Below are 14,703 nucleotides of genomic sequence, written 5' to 3' on the forward strand. Positions count from 1 at the left end.
ACTGCATTGTTGTTGTAAACCACAATAGCAAATGAGCAATGGCAGTTGTAGAAAACCATAAAAAAATACATTTAACTTCGAACTGTCACTACCTTAAGTTTATTTGTATGTGTGAATAACTGAACATTGTTTTCATTAATTTGTACTGGATGTTTGAAGTACTTGAGTTACTAGGGTAAAACATCTTTTTAAGGCAGTAGGTTTGCATGGTTTTAGCAAGTAAATTAGATTGTTGCTCAGGTAAATAAAATAAAGAAATTCCAAGTTAAAGGAAATTTTACATTAATTAGCTCAACTTAAATAAATGTGCTGTTTGAAATACACACATAATATATTGCACTATGTATACTAATATATACTCAAAGTTCTGAATTAAAAGAAATTGATGGTCTGTTTACAACACTAAACAAAGCTTTGTTAGTATCCACCTTTTTCCTTACGTAAAAATGGGCGCCGCCATTTGTAAATTCTATGGTTCTAGCTTCCGGCTTCATTTGCATCCAGCTTTTTAGCTGTATAAAACAGTTTGTTTTGCTGCCTAATATGTATGTTGTTATTCTCTTCGTTATTTACCTATAGCGGCAATAGAAATGGAAAGAAATGGAAGTACCCTTAGGCTTACTTCTGCGTTGAGGAAAAAGGTGGATAAAAATAAATTCTTATTTCACACTTTACTTGTATTTATTTATTTATATTTTTTTTCAAGGCCATCGGTTTGGATGCTTTTTTAAAGTAAGGTTTACTAATTAGAATTTACAGTGTGGTTTGATGTCAGCCAAATATTTTGAATGATTATGAAACATTTGATTGCTGGAAAAACATGGTTTAAATTTTGTTGATTTCAATGTTTTGATAGAATATCCACTAACTTGAATTATGTCTTTTAACCAGTAAGAACTCAAAAATAACAGTAAAAAATTTAGTCAAAGGAGAATTTAAGTTCCCAGACAGCCTTTGTCTGTGCTTACTCATTTCAGGTACCAATAAAGTAAATTAATGTAAACAGCCTGTAAACCATTCAGTGCCATTCTTCCTGATAATTAATTCTTCACATCTCTCAACAGGTGAGTTCAACGCTCACCAAATGGTCGATGACCATTATTGAAGATTATTGTATTGTATTTCCAAAACAAGCAAATGCATCTCAGTGCCTTTATCAGTCTCCTATTTAACTCATTGTGCTGAGCAACTCAACTGTCAATAATTTCACAATCCTTTCAGGTCTAACAGTAGTCGCCCCAGTAGGGGAGCAGTTTTAGCCATATGAAGGATGAGCTGAAAAAGTGCAAGTGTTCCAGTCATAAAAATATAAAATTTAAGTGCATATACACACCTACTATCTCTTAAATAAACACCTCTGTCCATTCAGAATGACATTTTTAATTTCAAACATCCAAATGGAACCACCTAGATGGAACCACCTACTGTACTGTACACTCTTAAAAATGTATTTCCATTGCACAAAATGTTCTTCATAATGGAAAGAGGTTCTTCAGAAGTTCTTCAAACTAAGGAAAATTGGTTCTTTTAAGAACTGTTCACTGAAAGGTTCTTTGGGGAACCTAACATGGTTCTTCTAAGGGCAGTGGTGTCCAAACCTGTTCCTGTCCTCCAGTAGTTTAGCTTCAACCCTAATAAAACATACCTGAAACAGAGTAATCAATGTCTTGAGACTCACTAGATACTTCCAGGCAAGTGTGTTGGAGCTGGTTGGAACTAAACTCTTGGCCCTCCAGGAGCAGGTTTGGATACTCCTGTTCTATGGAATTGCTGTGAAAACCCCATTTTTTTTTTACTTTTGTTTTTAAGAGTGTAATTAATATCTAATTTCAACAAATTAATGATGTTACAGTACATCTGATTATGTGTCATACTGAAAGAAAAACTTTAAAATACCTGTAGAGGAAGAAAAAAAAAAGTTCCTGGATGACTTGTGAGGTCTTTGGGAATGGATGGTGTTATGATGGGCTGTGTTGACCTTTCCCCCCATGGTTTTTCTGTTATATTTTCTGTGACATTATGTTGGTTCAGTGACTTGTATTGTTTCTCGTCCCATTTTTGACCACCAGAGGATCAAGGAAAGACATTTAAGGTGCTGGTAGAAGAACCAGGCTCTACAGAGAATTGAGACCTGGGCACTAGACCACAGTGTTCCTCTGCCGGTATGGAGGAGGAGGAGGCAGGACCATTCCTGACTTAATACTAGACAGATATTCCGAGTTTTCAGCAACAGCAGGCTGTATGTGGCCATTCTGCTTGTTAAGGAACTTGTTATTGCAGATCATTGAAGAGTCATGGGAGTTTTGAGGGGTAACCTTGGGTGGGAGGCTATGCTGCCAATACTCAGGATTGTCAAAGCTATTCTTGTACATCTTGTCCACTTGCACTGGGTGACCCGGTAGGCCCATTGTGCCACCTTTACTGGACTTTGCCAAGTGAAACTGTTGGGGTGAATGATTAGATTTGCTTGGGTGCCCTGGTTGATGGCTCACTAGGCAAATCTGGCCTGCTGGGACTGGAGGGCCAGATTTGCTGCCATGATCATAGACCGACTGAACTGAATGAGTATGTTGATCAGGAAGTACAGTCTTAACTGGTGGTATGGCGAAGTGAACGTGCAGTCCATGGCTGTGATGATGGGGTTTACCCATTTGTATGATGTTGGGAAAATGGGTGTCTGGAGTGTGGGCCGCTGTGCTGACCTGCAGTGGGATAGAGATTCCATTTTTCCTTAACATCTCCTGGTTCATGTCACTGGTGTTGTTGAATGTGTTGAGGTAAAGGGGGTCATTGATATATTCATCTTCACATTTGGGCTTTCCATCAGGGGTGCTGTGGTAACCTGGGTTGTCTAGAGCGTGAATGTCTTTATTTTTACGCTTTATTGCAAAAGGGTTCTCCTCCAAGGGATTCAGATGATCTGCAGAGATGGCAGACAATGGCAAGGGTAAAATATTGTAGACTTACAATTCTTAATTTAAGAAAACATAAGGAATTGCTAAAAGGTGAAATCATATATAGGCAAGTATATAGACAAAGATATATAGGCAAGTATACTGTGTACTATTTGTTTCTTCAGGTGTAAAATAATGAATAAAATAATATTTGTTATAAGTGGATACAAGTGAAACTTCAAAGAAAAGTTTACCTAAAAATAATAATAATATTTGCTTACTGTCAATTCATGACTTTTCAATAGAGTTTCTTTCTTCAGTGAAGCATTGTTAATTCTTAATAATACATTGTTAATTGACAATAATATATTGGACACTTGTCTTAAATATAATTAAAGTGATTGGGGACCTAGATTGAGGAGATCTCCATAAAAAAAATAAAAAAAATCATAAATAAATAAAAATCATAAAAGTGGTCCATAGAACTTCCGAGCTATATGCTCCACATTTTCTGAACTGATCCAGTCTGGTAAGACTCACTGATTCAGTTATTTGGTTTCAATTATATTAATCCCACAATGGGAAATTAGTATATGTTCTGCGCACATTTATTAATAAAAATAAATAAAATAAAATAAAAATAAACAATTAAGAATTTGTAAAATTAATTTATTTAAAATACAAAAAAAAAAAAAAAAAAAATTGCAGCACATTTTCTAAAAAGACATAAATATTTGACATGATTAAATTAATACTCAAAACTTCCGCACTCATTGTAATTGCATAAATTACCACTAGATTCACTTTTCAAGTTTCACAGAAGAAAGAATGACATACATGTTTGGAATGACAGAGTGATTGAACAATGACGGTGTATGATATATGATCTGTGAGCATACTTGTGGAGATCTTGTCCTTCATAGTGGATATATAACCATCCTCATCTGTATCTTCCCTCTGTCCTTTTTCTCCCAGAAGGACAGTTGGGTCTGCGCTGTAACGCTGGCCGCTGCTGTCTTCTACTGAGTGAGTTGTGGGCTGTTTCTTCAAGATTCCATTACAGTGTTTCTCGTCTCCTGGGTCCAGACCTGATCTTTGCATACCTGCCAGGACCAAGGGGCCAATTTCTGTAGCACCTGCCTCATGAGTTCGGGACCCTCTCACATCTTCTGGGCACAAACTTCCACCATGATACCCAAACTGGTTGTGATCACAGGAGGAACAGAAAATTAACTTGGGAATATTATATATATATATATATTCTGGTTCTTTTTAATTAAACAATTGCTTTTAAAGCCTAAAACGGTTATGGATTTGAGAAAGCAGCAGCATAGAAAGCTGTAAATGTGCTAAAACGTGGGATGGTGTTTAATTTATTAGGTCATTCCAAAGGTGGAATGGATTTGAGAGTCGGAGCTCTGAAAAGTGAACTGACATATGCACTAAGTTAGAGACAGCAAAGGTGAGTGTTCAATATCACTGGTCTTAAAAATTTAGTGGGTCTTGTCCCACCCAGGTACAATGGTTCTGATGCCCATGTAGCTAAACATACAATACTGTTCAAAGGTGTGGTGTTCAGAAATTAATACTTTTTTTCAGCAATGACACATTAAATTGATCAAAAATTGACAGTAAAGACTTTTGTATTGTTACAAAAAAAAAAAAAAAAAAAAAAAAAAAAAAAAAAAAAAATATATATATATATATATATATATATATATATATATATTTTTTTTTTTTTTTTTTTTTTTTTTTTTTTTTTTCTATTCATCAAGGAATCTTGATATATCAAAGTTTCCATTAAAATATTAAGCAGCACAACTGAATCCAACATTGATAAGAAATGTTTCTTAAGGAGCAAATCAGCATATTGGAATGATTTCATGTGACACTGAAGACTGGCGTAAATTCAGACTTGCATCACAGGAATTAATACAATTTTAGGATAAAAATGATATATGAAAATAGTTATTCAATTAGCAGTTATTTATAATATCAAGTTATTATTTATTATTGTATTTTATTTTAATATGCTACAATACATACACTATTTTTTTAAACAGTATTTCAAAATATTATACTGTGTACATAAATATATTCCAAAACATTTCTCAAACTTTTGTGTACATATAAAGCATTCATCATCAGAATTAATAAATAAACAAATAAAAACAAATAAAATAATTAATAAACAAATGCGTTAAGGGTACAAAAGTCTGAGACCACACTGATAATCTAGGACTGAAAATTTGTAAAACCTGGAAACAATGTTTATGTTAAGAATTAAAATGTTTATGTAATTATGTTCATAGATGTTCTAGGAATAGCAACACATGATGTCATACGAAAAAGGCAGAAAACTGGAAAAAAAAAAAAAAAAAACACTTTTGGTTTTCAGTTTTAATAGTACTTGCATCACACACACACACATGTTTGTTTTTGTGAAAAGTGGGGACATCCCATAGTCGTAATGGCTTTTATACTGTACAAACTGTATATTCTATCGCCCTTCACCAACCCTACCCCTAACCTTAACCCTCACAGGAAACTTTGTGCATTTTTACTTTCTCAAAAAAACCTCATTCTTTATGATTTATAAGCGTTTTGAAAAATGGGGACATGGGTTATGTCCTCATAAGTCACCCTCTCCTTGTAATACCTGTGTCATACCCATGTCATTATACAAAGTTGTGTCCTGATATGTCACAAAAACATGCACGCACGCACGCACGCACGCACGCACGCGCGCGCGCGCACACACACACACACACACATAATAATAATAATTTATTGATTTTATTGTTTGAACTGACATAATTTGGTTCCATGTATAGCGTGGTACTTACTTGATTTGAAACTAGGTTTGGGTGGAGCATATGGGAAGTGGGAGTAGCATTTAACGTCTGAGGAACCAAGTACTCCTCAGCCTCCATCAGGTCATCCAGCTCCTCTTCATCTAAAAGACTCTGGAAGAACTTACTGTGGTTGGGGCTGGGCAGCTTCATACGATCATCGCCCTGAGATGACAACATAAAGTATTATCAACTTAGCTTCACATTTCAAATTTCCGTTTCAAACAGAGAGACATTAGCAATCCCCACCTGTATGACGAGGTATCTCTGAGGGTCTCGTGCCATGCGGCTGAACTCTGCAGCGAGTTCTTTGAATCGAGGCCGACTATCAGCATCAATCATCCAGCCTAGAGGTGAAGAGGCAAACAATGTGTCATAGATATTCAACAAAATTCAGCTTTTCAAGTAAAATCTACCTGAATATATATCAGTGTGGTTTTTACTGTTTACATTTTTATATAACAAATACATTTTCTACATTTATAAATGAATTTGATATATGTGGATATACTGGGTTTGACATTTGCTTGATCCGGATTTCTTAATTTTGTTTAATTTCCTCTCCAATCATATTGCACAAATGAATATAAGTGGATTTCATGCAAAAATATCCCCCTCTCTGAGGTGTTATAATTGTTATGTTGAATCAACACGGCTTCCTGTCAAATCTGATTATGACAAACAGATTTAATCTTCATCTCTATTCACTTCATTGTGGAACTGACTGTGCCAAGACAAACAGAAAGTGTGCACATAAAAAGTGCTTATGTGCTTGAGACAAATCTACCAGTTATGATTTAGTAATCACATTTTACATTTTAAATGATGGCAAAAGTTCAAAGCGTAATTGTATTAAAGGTGAACTATGTAATTTCTGTGCCACCAAATGGAGTTAAACAACAGGTTTCTGAAACACTTCCTTGAAAAATGAAAACATACAATATGAACATATAAGAAAATCTCAGAATAAGACTCACATTTCACCATCACCATATAGACATCTATGGTGCAGATGGGTGGCTGGGGCAAACGTTCGCCCTTCTCCAAGATGTCTGGAATCTCACGTGTGGGAATCCTGTCATAAGGCTTTCCTCCAAAAGTCATCAGCTCCCAGATAGTCACCCCTGAATGAATGTGAAACACATAATCCATCTCCAAAGCTCACTGTTAGCTAGCATGATGGTAATGAAACTATAGTAGTGGATGTGAAACCTACAGAGTATGTGGTATCTTCACTTAAGTCTTATAGAAAACGGTATCCCAATATTATGTTTTAAAATAAGTAATGTAAACTATTAATGCCACTTTTTACAGTTTTACACAGCTAAATCCTGTGCTAAGTTGCATTTACTCCTTAGAGTACCCTTTGAGAAATAAATTAATATAAAAATAATAATTACTATTATATAATAATTAATATTATATAATATAATATAATATAACAAATACGCAAATAAATTATTTATACTAATAAATAAACAAATTAATTAATCAAACTGGCAATATTATCTAAAAGAATAATACAAATAATATTATACACTTATACGAATATATATATATATATATATATATATATATATATATATTTTTTTTTTTTTAATCAGAAAAAAGAAGTAGTAAAACAAAATTGTATAGCTTACCATAACTCCATACATCACTCTGATGTGTGAACTTCCTGTAATGAATGCACTCCAGAGCCATCCACTTGATAGGCATCTAGAGTAGAAAATTACAAATTGGTTATGCAAAGAGCATTTCCATATCAATGGAAAATGACAATTCAGACACTCGATACTTTAATTGATTTGGGGAAGGTATGAAATGTAACATTGAAAGAGTCCCAATGAGAACCGTCAAACTTTCACTCTAAGGGATTTAGGAAAGTTCTTTACAAGAAAAAACTGCTGGCTTACACAGATTATTACTGCTGATTTCCCCATAAATCATCTAGAGATTTGATTCGCCCTTGCCTTGGTGCATTTTGATGGTAAGAATTTCATTAGACAAATATGGATCAAGTTTCAAACACTGACCTTGCCTCCATCCGCACTGTACTCTTTTTCATCGGTTTCCAGCAGTCGAGCAAGTCCAAAATCGGTGATCTTGATGTGGTTTGGAGATTTTACCAGGACGTTACGTGCCGCGAGGTCCCTGTGCACCAGCCGCCTATCCTCCAGGTATATCATACCCTGCCCAAGAGGAGATTTTAACAATTGTTATTGAATTGCAGAAGTGGTTAATACCACACAGCAACAAGTAAAAGAGATCATACAACATTAACTAAAGCTATTTTATCTTTCCTTTCATATAAACCACAAGAAATATGTGAATGTCAAATTAGATTCCCTTCCTAAATATAGACCGTGAATTAGTGGGACCTCTAATCAAAATTGAAATGGCATCTCCTTATTGCTCTTTATCCATGTTCACTCCCATTTGGCTGCTTTGGGTCACTGTGCATTAATACTTATCTTAGTGCCTCTACAGAAGTTTGCCTATGATTTATTGCTTTATGTTAATCTTCAATTAAAATGAAACTTCGTGGCCTTTGGGAGGAGAGAGGAGCTGTGCTGGAGGGGCTGCTGAACCTCCACATATGCTTGAAGAAAATCACTGATAGTGAGGTTCAAGGAAATAGACCACCGGGATTTTTTTTTCTGGATAATGCTGAATGGAGTCATGATAGAAATGACTGTGGCTGAATGACGGCTATATGAAAGACAACAACAGAGTAATGGAGCATTGAGGAAGACGCTGATGTGAAGATGATGCTTACAAACAAAATGTCAAGAATACCGGCAAAATGTCAAGAATACCCCCCAAAAAAAAAAAACAAAAAAAAAAAAACAAGAAAGCATGATTTTGATTTATTTTCATTCATGTGCACCAATGGAATAAAAAATATGAATAAAAAGCAATACATACATTACTGTTTAAGTGTGGGGCCAGCAAATTAATTATTTTATTCAGCAAGCATCCAATAAATATCATTCTAATTTGATATAAAATTTCAATTATTTCAGTTCAATCTGGTTTGGCCTTGCCACAATTCTGTCTCTGAGCTCTTCAGGCAGTTCCTTTGACCTCATGATTCTCATCTGCTCTGACATGCACTGTGAGCTGTAAGGTCTTATATAGACAGGTGTGTGGCTTTCCTAATCAAGTCCAATCAGCATAATCAAACACAGCTGGACTCAAATGAAGGTGTAGCACCATCTCAAGGATGATCAGAAGAAATGGACAGCACCTGAGTTAAATATATGAGTGTCACAGCAAAGGGTCTGAATACTTAGGACCATGTGATATTTCAGTTTTTCTTTTTTAATAAATGTGCAAAAATGTAATCAATTCTGTGTTTTTATGTCAATATGGGGTGCTGCGTGTACATTGAAGAGTATAAAATGAACTTAAATGATTTTAGCAAATGGCAGCAACATAACAAAGAGGGAATAATTTAAGGGGGTCTGAATACTTTCCGTACCCACTGTGGTATTGAGTATGAGTATTCTCATATATCTCTGAAGGTTGTAAAAAATAATGCCCTGACAATGTTACAGTACGATGTTGAATGCATTTCATTCTTTTAAGAGCCTTTCAAAAATGGTTACTAGCAAAACATCTACTATGCATACAAATAAATAAATAAATAAAAAGGTATGCCTATGAAAAGAAGATGTTTTTTGCCTTCATAATGGTGTATTTAAAGCATTAACCAAGCACACAGCAAAATCCAGACAAAGAGATGTCATTTGGTGACTTTTTCTTCCAGAGGCAATAGTCATTGCTGCTCAGAGTTATATATACAGCTGTCTGAGAATGTATGTGAACACTCATGAGTCAGACAAGAGCAGAGCGAGAAAAGCTGTGTTAAAATAAATTTTCACTGTGATACGGGGAGAGACACTGACCTATCCATCACACAATGACACCACATACACTGCTTTGAGAGCAGCTACTGCACACTTGCTACACACAATCTCCCGCATTCACTCTCTCCCTCTCTCAAATATTGTCACACAGAGGGCACATAGAAGAAGAGACACAACATATAATATAAAATATATCTTGAGCTGTCCATGTAGAACACAGCATCTGATTCAAAATCTATAGCAATGCTTTGTAATATACTAAATATATGCCTTGGAGACATTTTCAATGTATATCTCATGTCAAGATGAGGCAAAATTTATTCTAATACAGTTTGACGTTGTATTGCCAAGGCTTTAAACTACATAACCATTTCATAGTTTAGAGTCTGTAGCATTTCTTTTTAAAGAAATCAATACTTTTATTCAGGATTAATTAACATGGACAATTATAACATTAAATACATTTATATTGATAGAAAAGATTTATGTTTAAATAAATGCCGAACTTTTGAATTTTTGAACATTCTATTCATTAAGGAATAAAAAAAAATTATACTAATAAGAAATCTTTCTTGAGCAGCAAATCAGCATATTAGTATGATTTCTGAAGGATCATGTGACACTGAAGAGTTGAGTAAAGATATAGTAAATAATGTATGTCTCCTATATATATATATATATATATATATATATATATATATATATATATATATATATATATATATATTAGTAAAGCAATAAGAAAGGAATATTTTGTCAGCAGAAACACTACAGGACACAGCTGCTCTCATGAATGCAGTCCACACCCAAGTATCCAACAATCTTGAATCTTCCCATTAGATTTTTCATTCTGAGATCAAAAAATTTGGATCTAGTGGAATTAGCATTTAAAAAATGAGCTTTACTGCTGCTGACCTCTGATGTTTCTTTCTATACAGAAGCTCTCTATTCCACCAAAGAGATGGGCTAGGCAGTGAGAAGCAGCCCTTTGTGTGTTCAGTTTGACTGAAGTCAGATTAAAGCGAGAGTAAACCCCGCCGAAAGCTGCCGGCATTTAGTATTACAGGCTTTTTGCTAGTGTGAGGAACAGGTCCAAGCGTTGGCGTGATGTGCATGTAAGCAGGGCAGAGGATTCGAGCAGCACCCCTAACCTCCATTCTCTTGTTTTTACATCTGCGCTACTAGAGGTTAAAGTTTCTCTGAACAAAAGCGAAGAGGCTCCCGCAGTGCCCTATTACAACACTTTCTAACTCCATGGCATGGGAAATAACAAATATTAGACCTGCATTACCATCAGGGCTTAATTAAAATTGGAGAGAGAAAGCTTTATCTCAAAAGAAGAGTGCGGAAGAGTGTTTGTGTCACGGTACGTGGTTGTAGTAAATGCGTATGATGAAGAAGTAGAAGAAAAGAGTTTTTAATAAGCATCAACACACTTTTGACCATTGAAATACCATTTATTTGTGCCAAAGAAGACACATAACAATAATGTTGTTGGTCACATAACAATAATGTTAACACTTTATAATAGGGTTTCATTTGTTAAAGACTCCTGTTTTTTTACATTGTTTACATCTTTTTTTTTCATGTCTATTTTTTATATATATTTTATATATATATTTCATTCAAACATAATTCATAATCTACATACTATTTTGGCAAATGTAATTTGATAAAAGTCATAACTCAAAAGGCATTTTTCACTAATAAATCTCCATTATGATCAGAGCAGTCGGTGTTGGCCCTCTATGCTATAATACTAGCCAATGCAATAAATAATATTAACAAATGAGACCTAACTGTGTTATTGCAGGAAGTGTTATTACTTATTATGGACACATATTTTGGCCAGAAACAATGGTTTAAAGTTAAAATGTCCTAACAATTCATTTGTTTCTTTCAAACACAGCTTTGCACTTCACATGATGTTTATGGATAGACTGGAGTCACGTCGATTAGCTGTGGATTATTGTGATTTTTTAAACTAAAGAACATTTAAAAAATATATTTCGGTCCTTAACTATATCTTTAAACCTTCAAATTTTGCATATGATCTAAAAAAAATCACTATGCTTGCATTGCCAGAGGGATTCACAAACTCTTTTCAGGTTGGGTTTTATTCTGTACAAACTGTATTTTCTATTGCCCTGCACCCAACCCTACACCTAAACCTAACCCTCACAGGAAACTTTGTGCATAATTCTGTATGATTTATAAGCGTTTTGAATTACGGGGACACTAAAAATGTCCTCATAAACCACCTCCTCATTGTAATACCTGTGTCATACCCATGTCATTATACAAATTTGTGTCCTCATTAACCACATAAACAAGCTCACACACACACACACACACACACACACACGCACACACACACAAATATTATGCAACAGATTTTACACTCTCACGGTCCTTTTTCCTTTAAACTACAACATGAAAAGCTAAATATGTTTAAATTTAACATATTATCATACATTGAATGACAACACATCCAAAATATTAAATTCAGATTCAGATTTTTGACTGAAAAAAGACACGCCTTGCTCAAAATCACATTTGCGAAAAGCATGAAAATGGACACATTTCAAAGAAAGAAAGATGGCCACATAAAACTAGCCCAGTCAATCCCATAAGACTGAAATCAGATGACTAACTGGAAAAAAATATCTGCATAAAAATATTAGTATTATTTCAGTACTGGATCAAGAGTTCTTCCTTTGCCCACATCTTCAAAAGCAAACATTACTAAATCATTCATGAGCACAGAGTCCCATCAGCTGCAGGCAGCTTGAATTAGCCCAGTTCACACTAATGGACACCTCAGCTCTTTTCATAGTCAGCCATCTTGAAATTAATAATCCAATCAGTCTTTCAATCCTCCAAATCCAAACTCCATACATCTATTAGTGCAGCGGATACCTTGCATAATTGGAGGGTTTTAGAGGCTTTCTGCATTTTCCAAAGTTATCATCAGGCTGAAAGAAAGTGCTTGTTCAGCCTGGATTAGGGATTGTTTGAGAGGTGATGTGAAAAGATTAATGCTGGCTTTTGAAATACTTTAAATAGTTTTATCAATAAACGATTAATTCATAGCCTAATGCAAAAATGACATATGTAAATTATGACATTACATATTTACATTTTGTATGTAACAGCCAGTATTTGTATCTGTATTTGAATCTGTATCTGTAACAATCACAAAATTATTTTTTACGTCACTAAACAAATTTGTGTGCGCCACGTTGTAATGGTGCCCATTAGCTGAGTCTGTTTCATGCATGTTATTGTATACATGAACGATTTTTGTTTTGTTTTTTGATTATTATTGTTTTTATCGTCATGTATTTTGTATGCATATTGTGTCTCATTTACTCTGTGTATATCTGATCTGGGAATGAAGATCGATAACGTGATGCGGAGGAGAAAGTATGAGGTGGAACATGTTAATGATGGGTGGACTCGGATGTATATAAGGGGAACGCAAACGGAGAAAAAAAAAAAAAAACAGTTCCGCTTATGCCCGGCGAAGCAAGACCTGCGTTCACTTAATCGGAAGTCGGAACGATGGGCCCGGTGGTGGACTTTTGGTCCGAGCACGATATTTTCCACGAGTGATTTGCGCGGTCGCAAAATGCCTGTGTGGTAAGCAGCGGGGGTTTAAATGTGTGAACCGCTGTGTTCTGCTTCTAATCGCTGTGGAGTCAAACGGCCGCAAAATGAACGTGTTTTAAAGTGGTCTGAATTGGAAGAGACTGGGAAAAACGGACTTGGTTCTGCTTCTAATCGCTGTGGAGTCAAACGGCCGCAAAATGAACGTGTTTTAAAGTGGTCTGAATTGGAAGAGACTGGGAAAAACGGACTTGGTGAATTGTTCTAATGGACTCTGAAGGCTATTATGGTGTTGAATTTCCTTGTCGATTATGCAATGTAATTTGTAATTGTTTTAAAGGTACGGGGTTATGTGCAATGTAAGTTAGGTGGGGGTACAATGAAAAAGGGTGTTTAGAAGATGAGAAATGAGGTCAATACACGCACTTTAAGCAATTTATGAAGTATGATGTGTTTTTTTTTTGGTTGTTTTTCTTTTTTGATTTGATCAAAATGATATCTGCAGTCACAAATGGATCCAACTTATGCCCTTGAAGCGTACTGTAAAATCCCTTATTGTAATTGTTGATGAAGAGTAAGTGGATTGTTACAGAGTGGTGGCCAGTACGGGGAAACTTTGGATGTATTTAGTGATGGTGATCTGCATGTATGAATTGGTTTTTGTTTGTTTTTTTTGTTTTTTTCCTGATGTGCTGTAAGCAAATTTAATTTTGTTGTTATTTGCATATAGGATTTATTTATTGTATCACTATACAAATCAGTGATAAATGTAACATAGGGGGGAAAATGGAGAGTGTATCGTTGGAGGAAAGTATAGATCAAGGTGATCAACATGTTGACCAGTTGAGCCATGATAAAACGTCATGAAATGAGGTTAGTGAGCTGGCTAGTCTTTTGGATGAGATGTATATAGATCAGAGGGAGGAAGAGGAGGTTGTTGTAGGAAAGAAAGAAAATTCAGTAGACGAGCAGTTAGAACTTCTCAGAGAACGTTTGGATATTTTGGAAGAACATCATAAGCAGTCGGTAGATAGTATCTTGAATAGAGAAGATGCAGTTCGAGCTTCAATTGACAGAGTGGCTGAGAATTTGAAACAGTATATTGATGATAAATTGAAATATTTAGATGAGACTTTAGTAGCATGTCTTCAGCGTAGAGATAAGAAATGGGAAGAAGAGCTAAAGAGGAATTTTCAGAAGAGTCGTTTGTCCTGGACACCTGCAGATAGTTCCACGCCAACTGTAGTTAGTGGGCGAGCAGGGAGTTCCGGAACTATGTCTCAAGCTACGCCCGTGAAGCCTCCCATTCGGATGGATTTTCCACAGTTTGGTGATTTTCGAGAGTCTGTTGATGTTACGGATTTTATTGAACAGTGTGAAAGTTTTTTATCTCTAAGACCAATGAGTGACCAAGAGTTATTAGGCGTGTTAAATACTGTTTTGAAAGGACCAGCCCGAAGTTGGTGGCTGGCAACTCGT

The 14,703-nt window shown here is 35.2% G+C and overlaps 1 protein-coding gene across 1 annotated transcript in view; it reads right to left on the minus strand.

The window, feature by feature from the left end:
- Positions 1-502: 502 nt before the first annotated feature.
- LOC127990556 (receptor tyrosine-protein kinase erbB-4-like) overlaps positions 503-14,703 on the minus strand; it is a 209,442-nt gene continuing 195,241 nt past the window's right edge. The window contains exons 21-28 of the mRNA XM_052591508.1: positions 7,780-7,935; positions 7,387-7,462; positions 6,724-6,870; positions 5,996-6,093; positions 5,741-5,911; positions 5,473-5,478; positions 3,794-4,094; positions 503-2,920 (exon numbers count right to left, since the gene is read on the minus strand). Coding sequence (XP_052447468.1) covers positions 2,139-2,920; positions 3,794-4,094; positions 5,473-5,478; positions 5,741-5,911; positions 5,996-6,093; positions 6,724-6,870; positions 7,387-7,462; positions 7,780-7,935 — 1,737 coding nt within the window. The 3' untranslated portion in view covers positions 503-2,138. The remainder of the gene's footprint in view (positions 2,921-3,793; positions 4,095-5,472; positions 5,479-5,740; positions 5,912-5,995; positions 6,094-6,723; positions 6,871-7,386; positions 7,463-7,779; positions 7,936-14,703) is intronic.

The sequence above is a fragment of the Carassius gibelio genome, chromosome A1, assembly GCF_023724105.1.
Source record: "Carassius gibelio isolate Cgi1373 ecotype wild population from Czech Republic chromosome A1, carGib1.2-hapl.c, whole genome shotgun sequence".
Taxonomy (NCBI): Eukaryota; Metazoa; Chordata; class Actinopteri; order Cypriniformes; family Cyprinidae; genus Carassius; species Carassius gibelio.